Source organism: Hibiscus syriacus, unplaced genomic scaffold (genome assembly GCF_006381635.1).
Source record: "Hibiscus syriacus cultivar Baekdansim isolate YM2019G1 unplaced genomic scaffold, ASM638163v2 tig00112114_pilon, whole genome shotgun sequence".
NCBI lineage: Eukaryota > Viridiplantae > Streptophyta > Magnoliopsida > Malvales > Malvaceae > Hibiscus > Hibiscus syriacus.
The window spans coordinates 769904-796741 of NW_024063255.1; the positions used below are offsets into that span (position 1 = coordinate 769904).

Genomic DNA, 26838 nt, shown 5'->3' on the forward strand with positions numbered 1-26838 from the left:
GCAACCTTCACGTTATTAGCACGACGTTCTAACCGAGTTAATAGACAAGTGATATTTAATTGACAAATTGTTTTATATAACTGTGTAGCCGGGGTAACAGATTAAATTAAAAGGTTACTTAGAAGTTGCAAAATATGTCAACGCTAGAAGGAATAGTTATATGTGTGCTCAAGCTATTGAATAAAAGGAAGTGAGGAAACAACCAATGTTTTCTTCAACTTGTCAGATTTGAGTTATAATTTTGAATTCGTGTTATAGTTTAAGCATTACAAAGAAAAATTATTACTTGCTGTACTTTTTTAGTACATTATTCTAAATGTTGCCAAACTTTCAATTAATTGATTTCTGCAGGCAGGAAAAGTTTTCAATCAAGATTTATACTTCGAGAAAACCGTCAAATATGTTGGAGAACCAATGACTCATCTGGAATCCATTGCTTCCTCTGCGGTTTATATCTCTGATGCTTCCTCCTTTGAACTGTTTCTCTTTCCGGCTTTCCATGCGGTTCAGTTAAAACAAGGCATGCATTATATTAAGAAAAGAATAGTTACCTGAGGGACAGGTAGATTCATCAAAGGATTCTCTACATTGCTGCTTACCATTCAATTTCATCGGCTTATACACAATCTCCACTCCATACGTTTGCAGCAGATGCTCGTCTCTTGTTCTTATCATGACTCTGCTTCCTAAACCTAACACAGTGTTGAATAATGCAGAAGAACTTCAAGAATTCTAACACAGTGTTGAATAATGCAGAAGAACTTCAAGAATTCATGTATGGAATGTATGATTACTTCATTCAATCAAAGAAAACTTGCTTAGCGCAGTTTACACTACTGTTTTTATATAGAACATATACAATGCTTTAACTACTCAAGAAAATCACCTAACCAACTATCTGTTAAGCTGTTAAGAACTGCTAAGCTAACAAACTTCTAACAACCTAGCTTCTAGATCATTTCTAGAACCTCCTCATGCATGAACATGCATGGAGCTGCACGAGCACAACAGTACGTAACTCTCAACACACAGTAAGTGTTGTATGTATTCTGCATCATAAATAACAACAATAAGTCAACAACCTTTTTCTGAGATAACAAACGTCTTATAATGTCATTTCCTTCGTAAACATTACAAATCTTTAAACTTTCCTCCGGAAAAATCTTGGAAATAAGTTGTTTCTGCAAATAAACAAGTCCATCTCTATTTGTTGAAGCGCCAGTCAACAAGGAGTCCCACCCTTTGTAGGTTGACTAGCAACCACCGAACACGATGATGACACTGTTTCCTTTTTTATCGACTGCAACAATGTCGGACTTTGTTCGTACATGCTGCAGCTGATGGAGTAACAGTTTCTGACATTGGTAAGCCTGTTTATGTTCCTCCTATCAGAACTATGAGGGTACTAGGAAACCTGTACTTGGGTACAAGTAACCGATCTTGCAGACGGTATTATCATCGGTTGCACCATCAATCACGATGTGGCAGATGGGACATCATTCTAGCATTTCATGTATTCATGGTTGGAAATTTCCAATGGTTCAATTGATTACTAGGACCAATTTGACGAGCAACATTCTGATCACAAGTAGTTCCCCTCGATTTAATATTTATGGTAATGATTTTGGATGGGGAAATCCGATTGCAGTAAGAACTGGGCCCGAGACCAAGCTTGTTGGAAATATTACACTGTTCTTTGGAGCAGAAAAAGGAAGTATTGACATTGAATCATGCTTGTCAGCAGAGACATTGGAGGCTTTAGCAATGGGCGATGAATTTATCGATACCGTAACTTCATAATCGATGTTAATGTCGGAATCGAACATTGGTTCGTTGTGTTGTAAGTGAAAGTTCAGTAATCAGTCCCATGTTTTCGGTTTGATTGAGAAAGAAAACGATAGTAAATTGCATTATGATTAGTTGTAGTACGCTTTTACATTTTACAATGTCAAATAATTACATGATGAGATACATAACCTATTTATAAACTGTACAAGAATTGGAGCCTTGTATCAATCATTGATTCATATGATTGAAATAATGGTTTATTCAGGCAGGAAGGGAAGCCTTGTAACACTTGTTCCTCCATTGGTATCAGTTAGCGGCTTCAATCCGGTCTCATTTTGTAAATTCGATGTAGTTTTGAGGGATTTTGATGGAAGTTTTTTGTTCAATCTATGAGGAAGAATTTGCAACCTTGGGTTAAGCTCAGTACCTGAGTTTTCTGCATCCAACTGATAGCTTTTGACAAGCTCAAGTTGACGGGCAATTATTTCGGAACGTCTTGGAAGAAGTTCAACGGGTTCACCACCGGGAATAACGATATACTCAATCGCTAGGCGAACCTCCTGCAAGAATGCAAAGGAAGATGTCAATTAACAACAACTTCATTAAGTGTATATTGCAGTTAATTCAACGACATTTGAGCGGATACGACTTGATCGACCTGATAAGAACAGGGTTTCAATAACATATGCACTTTCCCCACCAAGATTTCAAGAATAATTGAAGAAATTTGGAACTGTTACGATTAAAGAGAACAAGGGGAAAATTTAGCACCTCTAAGGCATCGATCTCTTCCAAGGTGGGTTTTCGTTTTGGTGCATCATCTTCGACCTCAATATCGGAAGAATTTATGTTAAGAAGCCTCGACTTCGAGGTGTATGATTCCCTCTCGAGAATCATGCGCACTGCCTTGACCATTTGTGCCATGGTATTTGACTGCAATCCAAGAGAAGAAACCTTGATATCAATTAAACACGTTTTATGTATGTTGCGCCATTTTATTATGAAGTTTCATATCAGCAAGAGACTGTACCAGGAAGATAAAAACAACAATGAAGTTGGTGTTTTCAGCACAATTATTTGTGAAAATAGTTATGAAGATACCTTAATGACAAACATTGGCAACTTGTGGAACTTTGCTATTCCACGAATCCACGGGTTCTGCTTTATTTCGGAGGCCGATACTAAAACTGCATCGGCCATCCCAATGTCATCAGTGACATCTATTTCATCTTCAAGTCCCATTACTGTTGCTACTTGTAAGAGATCCGTTTCCAGGATCTAAAGGATACATCCAATAACAAAAAACATATAAGCACAGCATGAAGACACAAGAAGCTTATCAAGCACACAAAAGATATTCGATTAGATGCCATCCGATTACAATTATGAATCATGTTCTTTTTTCCAAAAAAAATGTTCTAAAAATCAACCTATAAATTTCAGTAAAATATCTGTCCAAGTGTCTATTTTCCTTTTCCTTTTTGTCCATTTCATCAAGCAGTCTTGAAACAAAAGTAATGGAAAACATAAATCGTGTACTTCACCTTGTAAGTATAAACGAATATCGGTGAGCTCCGTTTGCTAGCGGACCTGGTAAACCTGTGTTTCTTTCTAGGAATAGGAAGGTCATCTTCATCTTCATCACCAAAATCAACTTCAGCACGTTTTTCTTCATTAACATGCAAGACAGATTGTTCATCTTCCTCATCATAATGAACTTCAGCACTTTTTCCTTCATTAAGAAGCATGTGAGATAGTTCACGATGGTCGATTTTAGCCATTACAATAGACTTGATAGGAACACTAGCTTCAGGCTCCATCTGACGGGTTTCAAATAAAGGAGATCTCCCTGCCAACCAGAAATGATTCTGCTTAAACATCTTACATGAAAACTTTACTTGATATACAAGTAGGTAGACGCCAAAAGAAGGCTTCTAAATAAATATGAAACGGATATAATCTACCAGCCAGTATAGCATCCACAGTTGCATCAAGTCTATGATGGACACGACACTCGGTCTTAGATATCATCTCAACAGCACATGTAAAAGTCGGTGGGCCCTTTCGTTCGAGAATAGTCTTTTGCACTTTCCTTTTCCTTGCTTCTTCATCACCCAGAGTTACACTCTGCTTTCCAATGAAAGAATGACTTTAATCAATATGAAAAACTTCAGTAAAGGTGGCATAGATCGGCAAAATTTACCCATCTAAATCAATCGCACTCGAAACGTTTTACTTGTTCCATAAATTTCCTAACAACATGAAAGCAAGTGGTATATCCATATGGCAAATCCCACTTTGAGCACATTGAAAGCCATATGAGCAATATGAAGTGAAGAAAAAAAGAAGTTGCTTCGCACCTCGATGCCACCAACAAGGATCTGCAGAGAAGGGTTCTTTATTATGTTGTCAATAGTCATTCCATGGGCTGTTCCAACCAGCTGAACACCTCGTTGAGCGATAGTGCTGGCAGCTAATGCTTCAAGCTCTGTACCAATCTCATCAATTATGATGGTTTCAGGCATATGATTCTCAACAGCCTCAATCATAACCTGCAAGGTAATTGAGACCAGGACAATTAGACTTGAAATAAATGATTGGTGTTTTGCAATGAGAAAAACACACATCAATACTCACATTATGCTGCAAATTTACATTTGGAACTTGCATTCTCCTTGCACGCCCTATTCCTTCATGGGGGACATCTCCATCACCTCCAATCTCATTCGATGTATCCACAATGACAACACGCTTCATGTGTTCATCTGCCAACATTCTAGCTATTTCTCTGCAACAGAACGAAGTTTTTGTCGGATACAGAACTTCTGTACCATGAACAACTAAACTAGTTTTTATGTCAAATGTAGAAATCGAGATAACCACTGGACAGAATTCAATATAGTTCTTTCAAGAACTATCAGTAAACTCAAATAGTGAGTCGGTTATACTTTTGTAAGATCAGACAGCATTTAGATTATGAAACCTTGCGTATATAAAATCGAATCCACATAAATAAAAAAAATCAAACAAAAAAGTACCAAAAGAGGGGTTATCTAATCTAAACAAAAAGGTACAACAACTGTTTGAACAACAAGGTGATCAAGCAACAACATAGACTTTGTAGGAATAAGTACCTGATTAAGGTTGTTTTGCCAACTCCAGGAGGACCTATGACCAGGATGGAACCTCCTCCCTCGACCAAGTCGCGAATAATCTCAGCACTTCCAGACACAGCTCGACCCACCCGACAAGTGAGGCCGATAATTTGCAATTTACGGTTTCTAATAGCGCTAATGCGATGTAAAGATCTATCGATTCCGGAACGGTTGTCATCAGAAAAGTCACCAACCTAGAACAAAAGTACAAAACAAGTAATTTCAATTCACTTAATCTATGTAAAAAAGAAGCAACTTCATCTCAAAAAGAACTATGCCAGCCACAAAATTCTCATTCCCAACAACTAAAGTGACAAATAATATTTAATCATCAATAATTCAACAGATAGTATTTTTGTATTAAAGTCAAATTTTAATATAAAATATACCATCTCTGTTAAACATAAAACAAAAATTCAAACCTGAAGCTTAATCTAATTGGTTAAATGCTCATCCTTTAACAGTGATTCGAACCCATCATCTACCTCAAACTATACATGAAAAATGAGCAAAAAGTCAAATTAAACTTCACTAATTCACTGAAAAACACCTTAGATGTGGCGTGCACTAAATCTTCATGCTTAACAGGCTGATCCGAAATAATCCAATCCCCGAAAGGAAACCTAGCGAGAGGCTTCCTCCCCAAATCCATAACCACCTCAATCAACTCCCCTATCTCACCATGCCGGCTAAGCTCTCTCCTCACCCTCAACGGCAACATTTCGAGGAACAAATCGAGCTCCGTGCACGCCTCCAATCGGGAAGTCAAAGCCGACGAAGACCCATTCGAAGACGTGGCTCGATCCGACGGTTTCCGGATCTGCGGGGTCCGGAGAATCGAGGGCTGAGATTGCTTCAAAGGCGAGGTTGACATTCTCTGATGAGCTCCGCCGCGCTGGGACATGGTGATGAAGTGGGAATGCCGCTGACGGTGGCTCCATGAGACGGCGTCGTTGGTGATATCAATTAAAATTAATCTGGAATTCAGAGCTCTCATTTCCCTCGAGTGTGATATTTACTTTCCTTCTGGCTTCTGTGCTTGGTTTTTGTAGAAAGGAAAGAAGATATGAGAAGCAAAGGGAAGAGGAGGAAGAAGAAGATTCGAAGGGATCTCCTCTGGGATTGGAGGGAAAGTGGGGCCCAAGACATTGCCGACCGTGTAACACGAAGGGGGTTTCTTTGGATGCCACGTGTGGGGATATCTGGATTTTTTTGGATTACATTCTAAAAAGTTAAAATATGGAGTACTGTTACTGACAGTAAAAAGAGTAGTTAGTTATTTCGTGTCAATTCAGTTTAGGGGAAATTACGTGATTAGTACCTACACTATTAGTCTTAGTCAATTTTAATACTTAAACTTTCAATTATTTCATAACCATACCTAATATTTAGTTTTTTGTTTCATATTAGTACCTGTCGTTAAAAACTTAATGGACGGGCTGATGAGGCATAGCTCTGATAGATGCACGATCGATCTGAACGGTGGACCATGAGAGAATGAAGAGTTGACCAACATAGTCCATATTTAGGCCTATTGGACGGTTGACGACGAAGATTAGAGAATGAAGAAGTCAAAGAGTTCATCGTCAATTTGGAAAGATTTAGGCATTTTTCGATGAAACGGAGGCCGAAATCACATTCACATGGACGAAAAGGTGCAGGCTGGAACGTTTGAGATTCATCAGTCGACGGATGCGACAGCCAACGACTGTAGATCTGGCAATCGACAAGGTCGTTCGTTAAGTTTTTAATAGCGAGATACTATAATGAAACAAAAACTACATATTTTTTAAAAATTTGAAATTTTAGGTATTAAAATTATCAAAATTGATAGTTTAAGTACTAAATACATAATTTACCCTTCAATTTAAAAAGTTTAAAAAGTTGAATAATTGGTATAAATGGGTATATTATCAATTTGGTACCTATACTTGAACAAAACATTAAATTTTGATACATTTATTTTAGTGAAATGTCTAATACGACACATGTTTTGTTAGAATATTTAATGACTATACTTTAGTAGAAATTTCAATATATCAAACATGATACTACCAGTTAGAGCAAGAGGAAGAATTCAACTATGGTGTTCGATGGAACTATCAAGGACGAACATGTAATTTTATATTAAGGGAGTGAAATTTTAAAATGTTTTATAGGAGTGAATTTAAATAATTATAAAGACGAAAATAAATTATTAATAAAAAATATAAAAAAAAATATCTAAAATATTTCAAAATGATAGATTACTTCCGGCTACCTCCCTCAATCCATCTCTAATTAACGCCCGAACCTTCATCATCATAGGACAAAATCGAAAACAAAGTCAAGGTCCTCGACCGTCGTAGCACAAGGAGCACACGTCAATACTTTACGTAGAAGAGTTGTGTGGAATTAGTTTACTAGTTGTTAATTTGACTTAAAATATGTCCAGAAACAAAATAGCCAAATTTGTTCTTTAAATAGCTGACTAATGGGTCAATTAAAGTTATATAAGACAAAGTACTTGTTACACAAATAAAGCCCATAGCAAATTAAATTGGATTAATAACTAAATTTAAAAAAAATAGAAATTCAAAAATTAAATTCAGTCAAGCGAATCAGAAAAGACAAATAAGTTCAAAAAAAATTAAAGAAATTACTTGATTGATTTCAGATTTTTTTTTTGGAAGATTCAACTTTGTCCTTTTAACCTGCAACGAAACGAGAGATTAGTTAAACTGTAAATAATTACGAAAAAATGAATAAATAGAATTAACAAGCACTAATTTTATTTTGTGATAAAAAAATCCAAATTTCAACGGTGGTTGACTCCGGCTATCAGAGGCAGCAACTAGCAGCGAAGATGAAAATATTTCAGAGATTTTTTTTCTTCTCTTTTCCTCAAAAAATAAGCCAAAATGTTATTGAAGGATAAAGGATAGCTGTAAAATGACTATCGCTTCTTCATTTAATGAAATTTAGTCTTTTTCATTTTAATTTTATTTAAGATTTCACATTTAATTTTTATTTTTATTTAATTTAGTTCCTTTTAGCTATTTAGGTTATAGTTTAGGTCTTTAATTTAATTTTCTATTTGAACTTTGATTTGTTTCATGATTTTGTAAATGCGATGTTTTTCTTGTTAAATTTATGCCCGCCATGATTTTTGGATGAGGAATATGAAAACGAAAAAAATACCCCCTTGGTTATCTTGTTGGGTGTAAAGGCCTAATTTCTTGTTAAATGCATACAATGATCTTGTGTTGATTGTTATATATATCTTTGTGGATGTTGTGTTAATGTAGGATAAATTCCTGACAAGTCTATTATAATATTTCGAGTTCTTGAAAGACTAAAATACTCTAATAAGACCAAGTTTAGTATCCTATTTGGGTTTAAATAGATTATAACTTTTGAAGACCAATAACTCAATTAATTAAAGCAAAATAATTTATATTTTATATTGTTAAATTATAATTAGAGTGAAGCCCGACTAGCTCAGTCAATAGGGCGTAAGGCTTTAAACCTTGTGATTGTGGGTTCAAGGCCCACGGTGGGTGTGTTTGAATTCCTATATATATTTTTACCGCTAATGGCAGTGTGGTTTGTAAAGCAAAACTATTAAAATCGGGGTGTTGGAATGAAACGATGTGTTAAAAAAGATTGCAATTTTGAGGCTTATAACGTATAATAACACTATACAATGACATACCAATCAGTCATTCTGCATGAGTGAAGACTATATGCTATTAAATAAATTGTATCCACATGGAAGAGCATAACCTGTGACTGTGGTTCAGCGGTTAGAATTCTGGCCGTACAGACCCGGGCTTGAATCCCAGCAGGCCACAAATGCGTTATCTTGGTTGCTGCAATTCCGTTTTGTCCGTGGTTCTTGCCTTTTTTTTAATCTATTGAATGGTTTAATCGCGGTGGAAATTAGATTTTCAGATGTTTATGTGTTGGGCCAGTCTGACAATGGGTGAAAGGTGAAGCAAATTTTAATCGCACATTGAAGGCAAGCTTTTGGTCCCTTATTTAACCAAGTGAATTCGGCTAATGACAAAGCAAAACTATTGAAATTGGGTGCCGGTAGGGATGGCAACTCAACCCGAATCCGACGGGTTTCGATCCGACCCGACCCGATCGGGTCGGATTTTTTTTTTAAAAATTTCGGGTTCGGGTCGGGTTTTTTTTTAAATGTACTGTTCGGGTCGGGTCGGGTTTAGGGTGAAAAAAATCCGACCCGACCCGACCCGAAAAATATATATAATTTTATCCTATATATTTAGGGATAATTACAATAATGTCCCTCCATATATAATTTTTTTCAATTAAGTCACTGTTTTCATTGAATAAAATTTTTTTTATTATTATTTCGGGTCGGGTCGGGTTTCTAAGTCATATATTCGGGTCGGGTCGGGTCGGTTGAAACCTTAATTTCGTCAGGTCGAGTCGGGTCACGGGTGAAAAACCCTTTCTTCTCGGGTCGAGTCGGGTGGCCCAAAAAACCCGACCCGACCCGACCCATTGCCATCCCTAGGTGCTGGAATGAAACCATGTGTTCAAAAGGATTGGGGCAAAACTCCTTGTTTGTTCTTTCAATATGAACATGTAAAAATATACTACAAGGAGTTGTTGCTCCCATTGACTAAATTAGATTTGTTTTAATGTTTATGCTTTAATTCCCACTAACATCTTGTTGGTTTTTAGGAGGTCCATTAATCTTGGTTTTCCCTTTATTAAGGCTCAGAAACAAAATAGACAATATGAATGTTCTTTAGATACGCTTGCCATCTGCCAACAGTTTGGCCGAGTGGTCTAAGGCGCCAGATTTAGGCTCTGGTTCGAAAGGGCGTGGGTTCAAATCCCACAGCTGTTAAATTCTATTCAATATTAGAATTAGATGATTTTTTATAGACAACGCATTGAAAAGGACTCATAATCTTAAACATATAAAAATGTAACACTATTGTCGGTGTAATAACATTTGATGTTTACATATATTACGTGCAGAAATAATTATATTTATCTAATATAAAAATTTTAAAAAATATATTTAATTGAATTAGAATTAAAATTTCATGTATGCATTGGAATCATAACTACAATTTCACGAATAGAATTATATCAAAACAAAATTAATGTATTAAATTATATATGGGATTTATAAATTTAATATTTTATAATTACAAGTAATAATTATAGAAAGAGAAGCAATCCTACTATATAAATAAATCATTTAAATTTAATAATAAAAGTTAAAAGACATAATTAGAATAGGATTTGTGTGTTTATGGACAATGCGCAAACCAGTGTATAAATAAGGCACTAAGTAAGCTGTCCTTCAACGTTCTATTCTCCTCCTTCAAGTCAAAACAAAAGACATGGCAATTTTCGTTTCCTCCTCTATTCTCCTCCTCTTCCTCTTCTTTCCCATTGTCATGCCCCTGCCTCTGTCGACGAATTCACGTTGGATTGCGGGTGAGGGAGGACGACGCGTGAAGCTGGCGTGCATGAACTGGTCGTCTCACTCAGAACTGATGCTTGCCGAAGGGCTCAGCAAGCAGCCTATGGATAAGATCGCCAAACAGATTGTGTCAATGGGGTTCAACTGCGTTAGGTACACTTGGCCAGTCTATCTCATCACCAATGACTCGTTGGCATCCCTCACCGTTAGATCGTTTTAACGACTCGGCTTCGTTGAATCCGTCGCCGGAATCCAAGCCAACAACCCTTCCATCATCGATGTCCCACTTATCAAAGCTTACCAGATATGACAGATTTTCCATGTCCTTGTTTTCTCCGATTAGCTTTGAATAAACAACATGTCTCAAACTTTACGGCATTGATTTATTGATTGATATTTATATTTCAGACGGTGGTGTCAAGCTTAGGGAAAAACAATTTGATGGTCATACTTGACTATCACATCAGCAAACCCGGTTGGTGTTGCAGTAATCTTGATGGCAATGGTTTCTTCGGCGATAAGTACTTCAACCCGGATCAATGGATAACCGGGATGACTCGGATGGCCACTTTATTCAACGGTGTCACCAACGTGGTCGGCATGAGCTTGAGGAATGAGCTAAGAGGCCCGAAACAGAACGTAAACGACTGGTACAAGTACATGCAGAAAGGAGCCGAAGCAGTGCACTCGGCAATCCCGGATGTTCTCGTTATACTTTCTGGATTTGATTTCGACAGAGACTTGTCATTCTTCAAGACTCAACCCGTAAAACTCACGTTTAGTGGGAAACTAGTATTCGAGGCGCATTGGTATGGATTCTCCGATGGGGTGACCGGAAACCCAAACGAAGTTTGTGGCAGAGTTGCGACATACATGATGAACACATATGGGTATTTGGTTGATCAAGGATACCCGTTGTTCGTTGGCGAGTTCGGGATCGACCAAACAGGAGCCAATGTCAATGGCAATAGGTACTTGAACTGCTTTTTGGGCGTGGCAGCTGAGCTTGACCTGTTTTGGGCCTTGTGGACACTGGCCGTGAGCTATTACGTGAGAGAAGGTGTCGTCGGGTTAAACGAGTATTACGGAGCCTTGGATTATAATTGGTGTGCTCATAGGAATTCGAGCTTCATAAAAAGAATTTCAGCTCTCCAAGCTCCTTTCCGGGGTAAGCCAACGTATATTAAATTTTCTTTTTTAAATTGAGATTGATGTGAACCGAAAATGAAAAAAAAATCAATATTAATATTTTGTTATTCCACAATGACATATGCAGGTCCAGGTCTGTCGGAAGTCAAACCGCACAAAGTGATCTTCCATCCCTTAACAGGGCTTTGTATCACAAGGAAATAATTCGACCACCGGTTGCGGTTAGGTCCATGCACTGACTCCTACTCTTGGAATGACTCCCCCCATAAGACTTTACTAGTAAAAGGAACACATTTATGTTTACAAGCCAATAAATCCGGGACATCGGCAAAGCTGGGCGTCTTATGCACCGGCTCAAATTCGAAATGGGAAATGATATCGGATTCCAAGATGCATCTTTTGACTAATCTCAGAGATGGAAAATCTATTTGCCTCAATGTAGCGTCAGACAAGACTATCATCACAAATAGTTGCAAATGCATAAATAAAGACAACACATGTGACCCTTCGAGCCAGTGGTTCAAACTTGTGGACAGCACAAGGAGCAGCAAAAGGGCGAAATGATCTTTGTTGCAATACTTAGTTGGAAAGGGTAGCCTTTCGGTATAGAGTTTCATGGGAAGCAACTAGTGGTCAATGGGAGGCATATAGTCTATGGTCGAAACATGTTGACGCCATTTTGATCAAGCATTTAGTTTTAGTTTTATTTATTTCGAAATGTATAGAAATTAGGTTCCAGTTGATTTGATCACTAAAAAAACAGTAACCATTTTCATCACATTTGGATTGAGCTATTTATTTATTAGATAAACCAGCATGGATGATGGATCTTAATAAATGAATTTAGCAAAGATTTCCCGACATGACAAAATCATTGCAGATGAAATTAGCATTCAGTTTATCATTGAGGTAAAATTCAATCCAAAAAAAATTGGGTCTCGATTCCTATCCTATACCAAATTCGCAGCCTATTATGCACAGCCTCCAAATGCTGGCTAATTAATATGAAACAAGTTTCTCCTCGCTACCAACTATCCTGTAGCAGCTCACAATCTTATGAGTTCAATGTCCAAGGAGAATGTAGTTGTCATTTCAACTGGCTGTTTCAGACAATGGCACATCGCAAACAATAACAAATTTGATTAAATTCAGGCAGAGTCAAATCCATAGCAAAATGTTTAGATGAGTGACAAGTTAATAGCATTTATCTGTCTTATGTAGAATATAACAAAAGCTGTCTTCCTCGTGTATATATATATATGTATGCTCCTTGAGTTTGATGGATTCGATTCTGGCATCTCAAAGCTGTAGTCATGGGCACCAAATTTGGACATTAGAGTGTGTTTGGTTTGTATGCTAATGCTTATTAAGATCACATGAGAGATGCCCACCAATGGGGCAATTAAATCTATAACTTATAGGTAATACAAAAAATTAACAGCATAACGACTACATTTAAGTTGGAACTAAAATTTGAAATTCTGAAAAGTATGAATACCGAAAATGACCGAATTTCTTTCCCATTGTTGTAAAAGAGAACATCCTTTTTCATTTGTTTGAAGGCAACTTTACAGATTTACAGGTTGGTAACTTGTTAGAACCTACCATTCAACAAGAACCTCAAAAGAGAACCCCCAAAAAACCAAAGAGTGATGATGTACAGTGAGTGTGGAATTAAAGTCTAGGCTTCTGAGCATGATTTTTCAGTTATCTTAAATCTATCATTCCCATCCCATTAACATTTTTCTAACACCTTCTTCGATCTTATTCCTCGGAACATGACAACTATCTCCTTCGTCGAGTAGGATCCTATATACTTCCCATTCACGATCGCAGATCATGTGTCTCCCTATCTCAACCTGAGAGGAGTTGACATAAAAAACGAATTGCAGTTAGATATTGGGGGGCAGAAAGCGTTTACAAGTGCTATGACGAGCGATAACGATGGATATAGAGGCTCGTACCGAAAAGATCTGGGTGTTGAGATTCTTGAGAGCAAGGGTTATGTCGTGAAAAACAAGAGGCCGGCCTCTGGCGGACAATTCAACGGGGTTTGCTACCAGTAGCTCAGTATCAGGGCCGCGGCTTACCACAGCCACTCTAAGTGGACACCAAAGCTCCATCCTAAGACGAGAGCATAGTGCATTTTGCTTATTCCGGTCTATGATTTTCTTGCCATCGGCTTGCACTATGAACAAGTCCAACTCACAGCCACCTTTTCGGTTTGCAAAGAATCGTCCGTACGAAACCTGATATGAAAGGTTAATTTTTATATGTTGCATATACAAGAACTCGGGCTATCAAGAAGAGAAGACAAGCAACATAGTTGTGCAACCTTTTGCAGTTATGGAACAACTCTTTGTGGATATTCAAGACTTTCAGAAGATAATTTCAAGCAAATTTTAAAGCATAAAACAATCAAATTGAAGGTTTCCTTCTTGAGATTTACCCATAGCAAGCAAATCCGAAGTTATGTTGCTCTAACTCTTCATTTTACTTGAAATATCATGCCTGTCTCTTATTTCGACAGGGTTATGAAGATATTACCCTATGAAGAACCTCACATTCAAGCCTAAATAACTTTTTAAAAGAATTGTAGATAGCTGTGTCGGACACATAACATATCCGACAGGACCGACACTCACACTCAAGCCTAAATAATATAGATTCAATGTAATGCACAAATGGAACCAGAAATGCAAACAAAAAAAAAGGACTATTTTGAACAAAAATAGTTAGTAGTTTAAGATATGTACCTGGATATTATAGTCCTTTAGGGTTCTCATGGTATCATATATTAGGCCTTTATGGTCCTGGCAGAGGATTTGAATAAGTGTGTGGGAGGGGCTAAGGGTGTTGTCGACGGTAACGGATATCGGGTTTGATGTAAGTAATCCACTGGGATGCCCTGCTGGAAGCTCTAAATTGAACATGTCTTCAGTGACCGAGGAAGGAAGAAACAAAGTTCCTTGCGAAAATGTGGTTATTTCCAGACCAGCTGATTCAATCTCACAACTTACCAATATTTCACCCAATGCAATTTTCAGGTGAAAAATTGTTTGACTCTGCCGTTCTCTTGTATGAAGAAGATCCCTAGAATCAGAAAAAGTGAAGAACCAAGTTACAAAAGCATCACACATGCATGCCCGCACAAAAACATACAAATTTATACATACACGCATAAATGCATGCATGCATACATACAACATACATTATATATATATATATATATATATATCAGAAACAACAAATACATGTGTTGCCCCTGACAATTAACATATTGGTACAAGTTTCACGAGAGTCTCTCGGTGATACTAAAATTTTATGCATATCTCTCCCTTCTTTCACTTTGAAAATACATCAATTTACATTCCATATGCAAGGAAACATGAAAACTTCCATAAAATTTAATAAAAAAAAGTCACATAAAACTTAGGAACATAGTAATATCACTAAACAAACGCCGGTTCACTTCAGTTTGGAGATTATAGAAGTAGAACATTCACTTCAAGAGATCAGTTAGTTTTTATATTTAATTCTAATTTCCAACTCACGACGTTAACCATAATAGTTTCTCCTATTTCACACCTAAAGTGCATAGCATTTATCACTTCATCCCATGGTCAGGTAGTGCTGGTAATGGAGAAACCATTAAGATAACTACAAATTTCGAACTAAAAATGTTTTCAACACCGGCAAACCTGGTATCAGTGATGAAAAAGAGGTCCATCACTTTTCCATCAGGAGTTGTGGATACCTTCACTCTCTTTATTGTAAGCTCCAGATCGAAAAGGACTTGAGCTATATCTATCAAAACAGAAAAGGAGAATTTATGTCAACTTAAGAAAAAGAAAAACAAATGAAAAAGGATATGTTGATGTGCTTCACACTTAATGTTCCTTGCCTAAAAAAAACAAATCATTTGACTGAGAAGGGTAATTCATTAAGAGGAACGGATTGATTGGTAGTCTAGAATTTCATGACCTTATCTTTTGGGAGGGCTGCTTGGTTTACAGATGAGTCATAGTGATGCTGGTTTCCCTACAAAAGAATGCTCACACGTCCTGATTTCCTTTTAGAAATACTTGTACTTTTAAGACAGACTCCCATTTTCCATTTCCATCCACAAGACAATTTCTAAATTCAATAATTTTCCAAGTAATTAAAAATATGAAACCTCTTTTACCTTTCTATCCCTTAAAATCCAGCTGCAAGGTTGAAATAAAAAGTTTACTTTTCATATATATCAATATTCATCAACAATCATGCAATTCCTATTAATTTTCCCATGCAGTTTGGCTTGTCTAAAATCTAGAATAAGAAGATAACGTGAACATTAGAGTCTTAATCGAAGACAAGAGAAAACAAAAAAAATAGGGGGAAAAGAACCCCTTCACAAAGGTATTTCATTCTCATGATATATTTCCAGTTAATAAACAACAACAAAACTTATCCAAGTCAATTTAATCAAACAACTTTTAATAAATTGCAGCATAAATGAAATCATGCATTAAAAGTAGGGGTGTAAATTAACATAGCGTTCGATGAACTGTTCGTATAGCATTCGTTTGTTAAGCTAAATAAATAAGTATGAACAAAAAAAAATTATGTTAATTTAATAAACAAACGAACACGAACAAAGGTGTGTTCGATTTGTATATGTTCATGTACAAGCTCTTTCATGAGCTCGTTTATTGATTCGTTCATTTATGTTCATGAACAAACTCATTTACCCGGTTCTCCTTTACCTTTTATTTTTTTTACATTTTAAATAATGGTGAAGGTAGGGACTAAATTAAACACATAGTAAAAGTTGTAATTTAAACTGTGAAATTTAAGAAGTTTAAGCACTAGTGGCTTAATTTTATCATCTTTCTTTAGCTTGCAAACGAAAGGGAAAACTAAAATTGAACCTATAAACGAACATTAAACGAATACTAAATGAACATTTTCGTGAACGCTAAATGAATATGTTCGTGAACATATAAACAAACATGTTTGCAAACATTAAATGATATTGTTCGCGAACAAAAAATAAACGAACAAAAACATTAAATGAACATTTTCGCGAACAAAAAATAAACGAACACGAATACCATCAAAAATAAATAAACAAACACGAATACAATATTAAAAATTTAAACTAACATGAACCAAACTTAAACGCCTTCAAAAATTAACAAACAAACACGAACATAACTTTGTTCGTTCAAGATCGGTTCATTTACACTCCTAATTAAAAGAGGAGAAAATATCACTTTAGACATCAAGCAATGAGGCAAAACAAAATCAAATGCCCGAAATAACTCGAAAACTAATACGAGATGGTTAACCACTAGCTAAATTAAACATCTCATTTTCCATCAAAGAACAAATTTGAAAATAAAGATTACCATGTAATAGTCCCTTCCTATCACAAGAGCACCAAAACTTCAAAAGAAACACATCCAATTGCTTTGGCTGTTGATTTACAGTCCTGTAATAGTCGATTCCGGATGTCGAAAAATACGATGGACAAACTTCCAATAGCCTTTTTTCCAGCAAATCCCACCTTGTGTTTGTTTTTCCATCCACCCAAAGCACTATGTAGCACCATTTCCCATCTGTTGAGAAATCTTATCCACCAAAAGAAGAAACAAACAAAAATTCAGTAATTATCTTAAACTTCCAAGTTATCAACCCAAACAATATTGAGACAATAACAGACTAAAAAGTAAATAAATAGGGTATATCATAAGGAACTATGATCAAAACAATCAAGTGTTTAGCTTACTACACATAAACTAAAGAGAAGATTAAAACAAGATAAGAACTAATCAATTTTCAAACAGTTATTAACACAAAATCTAAGAAAATAACAATGACCCAACATTTATATTGTTACATACAACTAAAAAAACCAGAAATGTTTGAAACTTTGGTGAGTATATGAAGCTTACCTCCTCTAGTAATGCTTAAACCAAATAGTAAAGTAATCCTACACAAATCACAGCCTAAACCAGTCTTATCAGGGCAATTCACGGATATAACAGTGGGATCTCCAGCTTTTTCCGCTGGACTTACCACTACAACATCTTCCCTCAAAATTCCCATCTCCCCCACCCTTTTCCCTTCCTTTTTTCCTTTCACTCTCTCTTCACTCTGTTTCTTTGTTACTATGTTTTTTCTTCTTACCCTCACTCTTTTGCTTCCTTATTTGTTTTGTTTCCCAGTTTTGAAGCAAATGGATTGAAGTTTTCGTCAAAAACAGTGAAGATTTTTTTTTATAAAAAAAATGGAAGATATTTATTATTATTTAATTCCTCTGTTTATCTGTTTCCTTTTTCTCTCCGTGTGAATTTAAATTTCTCGGACTTTTTTTCGAAAACGAGATGGTTTCAATGATCAAGTGAAATCAGCTTCACCTGGTCTCTACACGTGGCGTTTTCTTATTTAATGATGTTAAAAGGTCAATCCAACTTATAAAACATGGGAAATTCTTCTTTCTGGTCCATAAGTAGATTTTTGTTCATGGTAATTTCCTTTCTTACAAAATAGTAATTTCCATAACCCCTACAAATTCTTTCTTTTTTTTACATAATTATATATATATATATATATATAAACATGCTTTTTCTCAAAGGAAAAGTCAAACGTCTTTTATTTAAAAATTCGAAATTTAGCTTTTGCATTTAAAATATAAAAATTAACTCTCTCACTTTTTATTTAAAAATTAAGGTGCAAATGTCAACTTCGTCAATATTTTCAATCATAATTGTTAGTATGTCATATTGATTGATTGAATTACCATATTCTTTTTCTTTAGAGTATTTTAGCTATTAATGTTCATTTTGGGGTAAAAAATCCCTCCGTATCCTTGCATACATGGTATTCAGACCCAAAACATCAAAGGATAACATCAAATCTCTTAACACTGAAGCGCTTAATTCATACTATCAATAGTGTCAATAAAATAAAATCTTAACATTTTTAAATCTAAGTAGTAGTCACATATTACCGATATCTTTTTCGAGATGAATGATTATTATTTATAATTAACTTTCGATCATTTAGTTCAAATCGAGTATGATAAAGATCTAATATGAAGATAATATTTTTTTATCTTAATTTAGAATCTCAATTCTTAAATACTCAAATATATATTTAAATTTTAATGAAACTGACATTAAGATCAATCATTAATGATTAACTAAAAAAACTTCATTAATCGGGAATAGAATAATAACTCTTTGTAATATTATACGTAAAAAGTTGTTAATTTATAAACTAGCACTTTTGTATACCCGACAATGCACGGGTTAGTTGCATATATAATTCGAATTTTGTTTGAGATTTTAAATTTTAAATAAAATAAAATAAAGTATATATAACTAAACAATGACTTGGATAAGGGTTTTTTTTTTCAATTAATAGATGTTTTATCTTTATCTTAAAAAAATTAAAAGAAAACGAGTAACCAATAAAGATGTAAAGGAATTGTTGGGTGGATAGCATTCCTTAAAGCTAATAGCTCAAACTATAATGCATTAAAGCAAATATATTTACGAGGTTGAAGTTGAAGCGTTTAAATTAATTACTATAAAAGTATTGAGTGATTTCGTTGATTAAAGAAAATAATATTCTCTTGAGGTTTTAGGCTCAAAAAATTGCGTATATTGTTAATGATTAAGAAAAAACTTAAACATATATTAATTTATACAAAGGACGCTATATTTTTTTCTAAATGATTTAAGTTTGATTAATATTATCTACAAAATACTATATGTATAATTGGATTTACATGGTGTTTAAAAAAAATGCTCGTGTGAAAAAATGATCGATTTTCACTATACTTCATTGAAATAATGTCGAAGAATCATATAAATTCGAATTCATAATCGAAAATCTTTTTACACTGATATTTTTTTAGGGATAGAATCTAATTACATTATTAATAGGGTTCTTAGAGCTTACAGGTTCGAGTAGATGCATCTGTATGATGTGTACGTTATTAATAGGTTAAGAAAAGTTTGAACAATTAATATTTTATAATCACTCTAGACTATTAAAAAATTAATTAAGGTGATATTATAAAAATTCTATAATTAATTCATTATTATTTTAAATTTTGGAGGTTTAAAGTAACATTCCATTATTTTTTTAGAAATTAATATTTATACAAAAACAACTTAATTTTGAATTTTAGATACTTATGTAATTGTTTTTTAATTAATCATCGATATTTGATCTATTGATTAATTAATTCGGATAAACTATTGCAGAAGTTTATATGAAGACAACCATGGGTGTTCATTATTCGATTTTAACCAAATTAACCGCTGAACCAAAACTTATATTTAAATATGTATTATTTATGTATATATATAGATTATGATTTGTAAATTTGGATATATGCTTTTACTTATTAATTATAAAATAAAGAATGTGTTAGTTTATAAAGATTCAATCATTAACCATCCATAATTAATTTATAAAAAATTGAATATTCAACATATAACTTTAAACTTTAAACTCAAATATTTTTTTTTACAAATTTAGATATTTAATAAATGATAATACTTAAATTGAATTTAATTATAACAATAATACTTTAGTGATTTGTGAACAAAAATATATTCAAATTCAATTAATACTGAAAATATAAATATCAACTACCATTTTTAATAAAGGCGTATGTCATCCTACAAAAAATTAATTCCTAAAATAATACCCATTTTATTAATTCCTAAAATATAAAAATATACATATATGTATTGAAGACACGTGCTGACATGAACTTAAATCAGATCAAGCAATGACGGCAACATGCATATATAAGCCTTGTATTTATTTATTTAATAAATGTATGTTTAAAAGGTCATATTAAAACACTTGAAAAAATAAATATATAAACAATGGGATTAGAGAATCTCATAGCCAAAGTAACTTATTTTGAACTATCAAAGACATGTTGTCGTGAACTTGATCAAATATATATTAGTAAGACTGTTAAAGGAAGTGTTAGCTCTATGGATCAATCTAAAATCGTAAAAAAGGGAATAATTGGCTTTTAGGAAATTCGGTGAAAACTTAAACAAAAATTAAAACTTTTGACACAACCGGTTCAGAGTAGTTAGATTTTCTCAACCAAAGTTTACATACACTATCTTAGTTTTCCAACACTAAGGATTTATCACAAACTTGAATTGAATTTTTTAAGGACACGAGTTAACCTTTACAACTATATCTTTTACAATAGCTAAGATAGAACCACTCTAGTTTTTCTAAATCTAAACTAGAATCACTCCCTTTTATTAGGTTTGATTTATGTAAATAAGGGTACCACTTTAGGTGAGTTTTTACAAAGATTAAGCCCACCAAGAATAAATGTAAAATACGTTTAATGAAGTTTTATACATTTTGTACAAGAGAAAATGAAAGAATTAACAATAGAAACACTTTTCTCATAATCTTTTAAGCTTAAACATGTGTTGTAATATTTTTCAAGTGCACTTGGATTGTTTATATAATGTGAAACGAGTTTTTAACCATTTATGACCGTTAGAATGAGTTATAATCATCGGTGATGCAAAATAATTGTTATATACAAAGAAAAAAAACTTTTACAACATAAGGGATTAATATTTTTTAAATATTTAATCGTTGCCAGCAAAGAAGTCGATCTTTTGAAGGAACGGATCAATCTTTTTTTTACAAGGGACCGATCCTTTTGAGAAATGGATCAATCTTATTTGGAATTGAATAAGTCCATTGCCTACTACCATTAAAAGGATCGACCTTTTGAGCTAAAATTTTTAGGAAACTCAACTTTAAAGGGTACAAATAATAAATATTTGAAAATGTCTGACTAAGTTGGAAAATATTTAAAACATATTTTTCAATTAAATTTAAATTTTGGAATATTTTTAAGAAATTTTAACAAATTCAATTAATTCCAAAAATATTTTATTTTTATTTATTATATCAAAATACTAGAATTCAAACTTCAGCATGAAATAACAAACTGACAGAGAAATTTGAATATCCAAAACTTTCTTTAACCATCATACTAACATGAGTCTAATCAAGTTCGGAACTTTAACAACTCAAAATAACAACTCTAATAAACAACTCTAATTTTATGAAGATTCTCAAATCTCACTTTATTTAGATATTGGTTTTTAAATATTTAAAATCAATATTTTAAGCATATGCACTCCCATCACTACTTGGCTCGATTCATATTTTTTTAGACATATTTTTATATATATATATTTTTATATTTTATAGATAAAATTTATATAATTTTTTAATATATTTAGATTAATATGCATCTAATAAACACTTTAATTTAAAGATATTTTTATTAAAAAATATGAAAAAAAAATCAATAAAATCTAGACAGCCAGCAATGGCGATCGCATTAAGCCTTCATTAAAACCAATGTTTTTTATTTTTATAAATTTGAGTAAATATAAGATAATATTTATTCAAAAATTTAACTATTTGATAAATGAATACTTATATCTTTAGCTAGAGGCGAAACCAAAAATTTATTAAGATGAGAGTTAAAGTACTTATCATTTTTTATAGATATATTTTTTTAATTGAGGGGATCTTGTAAAACTTTATTTATTTATTTTTAAAAAATTAATATTAATTAATACTTAACAAAATTAACGGGGCTCAAGACTACTCTTGTCCCCTATAAAGTTCCGCCCATACTCTTAGCGGGTGTTTGGTTCAAGGATTGTGGGATTCCCATGGGATGAGAATCCCACATTTCCATGTTTGGTTGGCCGGGAATCTCATTCCCGGTAATGTTTTATTACCAATAGTAGATTTTTTGGGGTATATTACTGGGAATGTCATTACATCCCTTATCTTAGGTATTGTAACATTACCGGTATTTTGGACTAAAATGCCCTTAAATTTTTCTTTTTTTCAAAAATATTTTTCTTCTGTCATTGAATAATAAAAATTCTACGAAGGTTAAATTACAAATTTATCTTTAAATTATTTTAGATTTACAAAAAAAATCTATAATTAAAATTTTATATGAAGTTCAGAGATTAAAAAAAATTACCCTTTCATTAAACTTTTTTTATATTTTTAATTTTGTAATAAATATTATGAATTTAATTTTTTAAAGAAAATATATACATATTTTACAATTTGTAATATTATACAAATATATATAATAATGACAATTTGGTCAAATATACATTCCAATAATCTTTTATTCTTTTAACCAAACACGGTAATCTTACATTCCTGCTAAACCAATCAAACACAAAATTTAACATTCTCAGTAATCCTATTCCCTGATAATCTTTTATTTCCACTGGTAATCTTATATTCTATGAACCAAACGCACCCTTAGCATATTTAATATTTGAGCTTAAAACCTCAAATAATAATAATAATAAGAGAAAATAACCTCAGTGACAAAAAATGCCTTATAATATACGATTTTAACCAACTTTTTTTGGATTTGCCAAAATGACCAACTAAATCGCAATGCGATTGATAATTCGCAACGCGATCTCCGGTATCGCAAATCAGTTTCCAGATTCGCAATGCGATTCTGACTATCGCATTGCGATTTCCCAAATTCGAGTTGCGATTTTCCTAATTCGCAACGCGAATACGTAATCGCGTTGCGATTTACTAAATCGCAACGAGATTCTGACTATCGCAATACTGAATTTCAAATTCGCAACTCGATTTCTGAATTCGTAACAAGTTTTAATTTCGCAACACAAATGTTTTGGGTATATAACTACGCAGCAGCAGCAACTCATAACCTAAATCCATAAATCGCAACTCATTCCATCTCCATCTATCACTCTCTCCGGCGACATCTGTTTCTATATCCAACGGCATCCTTCCCCATCCGGCAACAGGTTTTAGTTTCGAAGCTCGTTTGTTTAGTAAATTAATTTACAATAATGAAATCATCTACCAAAATATGGATCCTCATCAAAATCCAAAGCTCATATGGTGTCAAGCAAAAGGCAATCAAAATCGCAATCATCTTTAAAATCCCAATCACAACCGGCTTCACCTTTTGGGACTGTTAACTTAGGTGATTTTTAAATGCAAACGTTGTATTATGTGGGTTTTATGTGTGAACTTTTAACATTTTCAGTTAGGCATGTATTAGTAACTTGAGTTTGAAAATTGCTATGATCTGTTCAGTTGTTATCACTTATTAGGCATTCATTTGACTATCGCAACACGGAAATGACGTTCGCAATCATCTTAATGTCTATCGCAACGCGGAAATGAAAATCGCAACGAGAGAATCGCAATGCGAAATGAAAATCGCAACGACAAAATCACAACGCGAAACTAAAAATCACATCGCGGAAATGACTACCGCAATGCTAAATGAAAATCGCAATGAGAGAATCGCAATGCGAAATGAAAATCACAACGAGGGAATCGCAAAGCGAAATGAAAATCGCAACGCGAATTTAGTTTCGCATTGCGATTTTAGTTTCGCGTTGCGATTTTGTCGTTGCGATTTTCATTTCGCATTACGATTCTCTCGTTGCGATTTTCATTTCGCATTGCGATAGTCATTTTTGCCTTCAACATAATGCATATTGAAATCAACAAAATCAACCATTACATTTCAATCAATTAAACAAGCACAAATAAGAATTATGTTCACATCAATTAAACAAATCAACTTTTACAAATCATCTTTTACAAATCAATTAAACAATAAAAAAATAAGCAATAATTCTTATTTCCTCATCTACTATTGAATCAACTTTTGCAGCCATACATCGTTTTCACGTAGCTCACTTCTGAGATTAACCTGCAGAAACCAAATATTTGCTCAAACAACACTTTCTACACATCTAAAACCTACAAAACAGCAAATTATTGAATTCTAGGTACTTAACCAAACATTTTCAAACCAAAAGCCTATAAACTTACCAATTGTTTATGGACATTTTTATAACGCGGATGCAGATAGGCAGCGTCTCGTATATATCGATCTAGCCATATAATGCCAAAACCACAAGCCTACTACAGCTCTATCTCTATCGGTGGGAGGTAGATACTTTATACTTTCTGTGATCAAACGCTCCAACGCCAAGCATACGAGAGGACCACAATCCCCTCTGACTCCTTCCGTTTGTTGTGGTGCGGTCTCGTCTCTGCTAACTGTAATATTGAGTTTCTTTGGCTTCTTGTTTCCAGAACGAGTCCAATAATTTATCGCATACAAGAATTTAGCCAAATGAGAGCTCCATCCCTTAATAATATCTCTTAAATCAAACCAATGATATGTAATTTATCATGCTATCATATACTGTTGCCTTAAGGGATGCGAGCTGAAGCTCGACGAGAAGCCAATGTTTACGTTCCAAAACAGGGACAAACACCTGCAATCATAAGTAATAATTCATTCATTTGTGCACTTATTTATGAATACCTTTAAACTCATTCTAAAATAAATACTAACCTTATCGACATCCCACCATGCAGGATAAAGTTTAGCTTGTCCATTGCCCAACGCAAATGATTCATCTCGTTGATTCTTCAAGTGAACGGCGTTAAAAGACGTCGGCATAATTGTATATCGTGTATTTCTTTTATTTTCCTTAAGTTTCCTAATTATTAGAAGACGTGACACCCACGCATCGATATGCTGTTTTACAAAAAAAGACATATATTAGTGACTTACATAAATTTAAAAAAAAAATCAAATTGAAATATAAGAAAAATATAAGACTTACCCCTCCATCGAAATAGCCATTGTCTTCGACCCATAATAATACACCTCACCAAGACCGATCAAGCAACAAATAGATATCATCGTTGAGCTTGCATATGTCAGTGAAACACCCCTGGCTCCGCTCATGTAGATAAAAATCAACTGCGGTCTTAGCCCAAAGGGTGTTATCCAGAATTGTGTCTGGTAGTTGTCTCCTCTCCACTTCAGATACCAGAATGGTACTGGCCGGTAACTCATACGAGAGCCAACTCTTATCCATCATGTCCGGTACATCAGAGGGTTTCTCAAGAATCTTACATATGACGCCATGTGAATCGGGCTCTTGAATGGTGGGAGGGACCTCTTCAACGATGACAGTGGCCTCTTGAACGGTGGGAGGGGACTCTCGAGGAATGATAGGGGCCTCTTCAATGATAGGAGTGGACTCTTGAGGGATGACAGGCGAGTTGGGCTTCTTCTTGCGGTGTCTTCACACTATTGGGGTGTACGGAGACTTAATAGCACGTGCACGCCGTCTGATGCGTGAACTCCGTCGTGCAAGAAAAACCCGACGTAAAGCATCCACCTTATCGGGCCGCTAAATAATTAAATACAAAAATCAGTAAATAAACAGACATGATATTTATCATCAAGTTAAATATGGAAAATCTTAAACTTACCTCGTTGCGTAGAGTATGAACCTCATTCTACAACGATACTACCATCTCACGTAGAGCGGCAACCTCACCACGTAAAGTAGACACCTCCACATGCCATGTACCATCGTTATCACGTAGAGTACCGATCTCCTCACTCAAGGCATTGACCTCATCACGTAACTCCCTTGACTTATCCCGTGGAGTTGGAGAACAGGGAGATAGAAGTCGTGGCATCTTTGTCGGTCGCCTATCATGAGGTGATGGTGAAGAAGAGGCTCGATGATGTGACGGGATAGGTGATGGCTCTCGTTGTAGAGGTGTATAGTCGGGTCGATCAGGTGATGACTCTTGGTGAGGTGATGGCTCTCGAAGTGGAGGAAGTGGAGGCTGCTCATCATTCGTGCCATCAAAAAAACGTTGACTAGCTTGCCACCAATCAGTGGCAAGCTCAGCCTCCGTGGGTGTCAGTCTCTGTAATGGAGTGTTGGCCTCCTAAAAATATAAAACCTCAAACAAAGTTAAACGTCTACTATTAATAACTTGTTTATATATGATAGTATTTGTGTTAACTTACATTATTTATTGTCGCATATGGTATTAAGTCTTCCCAATCCAACAGACGTTTCCTCTTCCAGGAAATAGCCCTAGGAATATCATTTGAAGTTTTTTAATGCATATGTCCGCATGTTGGGGAAAGCCTCGAATATCCAAATCTACAAACAATATAATAACAAACATTAGTAATTGTTAAATAATTAATTATAATTTTGAAAACATTATGTTGAAACATTTTAATATTTCGATATAACAAATTAAGTTAAATGGATTTTAAGATTTTCCAAATGATTTTCTAAGTATATTCGATATAACTATTCGAATATCAAAACATTACTCCAAATATTTCAAAAATCATTTTTGATC

General features: G+C 34.3%; 3 protein-coding genes and 1 non-coding gene across 5 annotated transcripts; 2 read left to right on the forward strand and 2 right to left on the reverse strand.

Moving 5' to 3' along the window:
• Nucleotides 1–1882: 1882 nt before the first annotated feature.
• On the reverse strand, nucleotides 1883–6098 carry LOC120174622 (protein SEEDLING PLASTID DEVELOPMENT 1-like). The gene is made up of 10 exons (XM_039181424.1): nucleotides 5984–6098; nucleotides 5494–5946; nucleotides 4923–5137; nucleotides 4426–4576; nucleotides 4149–4340; nucleotides 3753–3915; nucleotides 3333–3637; nucleotides 2890–3066; nucleotides 2560–2721; nucleotides 1883–2348 (listed from the first exon to the last, which is right to left on the reverse strand). The coding sequence occupies exons 2-10, from the start codon at nucleotides 5938–5940 to the stop codon at nucleotides 2046–2048; spliced, it is 2115 nt and encodes a 704-aa protein (XP_039037355.1). The 5' UTR covers nucleotides 5941–5946; nucleotides 5984–6098; the 3' UTR covers nucleotides 1883–2045.
• Nucleotides 6099–9727: 3629 nt separating this feature from the next.
• Nucleotides 9728–9807, forward strand: TRNAL-UAG. Its single transcript has one exon. It is a non-coding gene; the product is annotated as a tRNA-Leu (tRNA).
• A 505-nt stretch (nucleotides 9808–10312) lies between these two features.
• LOC120174657 (glycosyl hydrolase 5 family protein-like) lies at nucleotides 10313–12131 on the forward strand. The gene is made up of 3 exons (XM_039181440.1): nucleotides 10313–10600; nucleotides 10792–11563; nucleotides 11672–12131. The coding sequence occupies exons 1-3, from the start codon at nucleotides 10313–10315 to the stop codon at nucleotides 11746–11748; spliced, it is 1137 nt and encodes a 378-aa protein (XP_039037371.1). The 3' UTR covers nucleotides 11749–12131.
• Nucleotides 12132–13067: 936 nt separating this feature from the next.
• LOC120174525 (ACT domain-containing protein ACR10-like) lies at nucleotides 13068–17691 on the reverse strand. 2 transcript variants are annotated; one of them, XM_039181341.1, is made up of 7 exons: nucleotides 17676–17691; nucleotides 17484–17636; nucleotides 16938–17159; nucleotides 15246–15351; nucleotides 14301–14637; nucleotides 13509–13793; nucleotides 13068–13403 (listed from the first exon to the last, which is right to left on the reverse strand). In XM_039181341.1, coding segments are annotated over exons 1-7 (1242 nt in total). In that variant the 5' UTR covers nucleotides 17677–17691; the 3' UTR covers nucleotides 13068–13265. The 2 variants fall into 2 exon arrangements, with proteins under 2 accessions (XP_039037272.1, XP_039037271.1); XM_039181340.1 differs by lacking the exon at nucleotides 17676–17691 and having other exon boundaries at nucleotides 17484–17652.
• Nucleotides 17692–26838: the final 9147 nt, after the last annotated feature.

Excerpts from the sequence above, each read along its gene's own strand:
- LOC120174622 (XM_039181424.1), bottom strand. The coding sequence starts at position 5,940 with ATGAGAGCTCTGAATTCCAGATTAATTTTAATTGATATCACCAACGAC. Across the intron at positions 5,138-5,493 it reads TAGTGCACGCCACATCTAAG|GTTGGTGACTTTTCTGATGA; the intron begins GTGTTTTTCAGT and ends CTTTTGTTCTAG. Across the intron at positions 2,349-2,559 it reads AAGAGATCGATGCCTTAGAG|GAGGTTCGCCTAGCGATTGA; the intron begins GTGCTAAATTTT and ends GCATTCTTGCAG.
- LOC120174657 (XM_039181440.1), top strand. The coding sequence starts at position 10,313 with ATGGCAATTTTCGTTTCCTCCTCTATTCTCCTCCTCTTCCTCTTCTTT. Across the intron at positions 10,601-10,791 it reads ACTCGTTGGCATCCCTCACC|TTTATATTTCAGACGGTGGT; the intron begins GTTAGATCGTTT and ends TATTGATTGATA. Across the intron at positions 11,564-11,671 it reads TCTCCAAGCTCCTTTCCGGG|GTCCAGGTCTGTCGGAAGTC; the intron begins GTAAGCCAACGT and ends TGACATATGCAG.
- LOC120174525 (XM_039181341.1), bottom strand. Across the intron at positions 15,352-16,937 it reads TAGGAAGGGACTATTACATG|ATATAGCTCAAGTCCTTTTC; the intron begins GTAATCTTTATT and ends CTGTTTTGATAG. Across the intron at positions 13,794-14,300 it reads TAAAGGACTATAATATCCAG|GTTTCGTACGGACGATTCTT; the intron begins GTACATATCTTA and ends CTTTCATATCAG.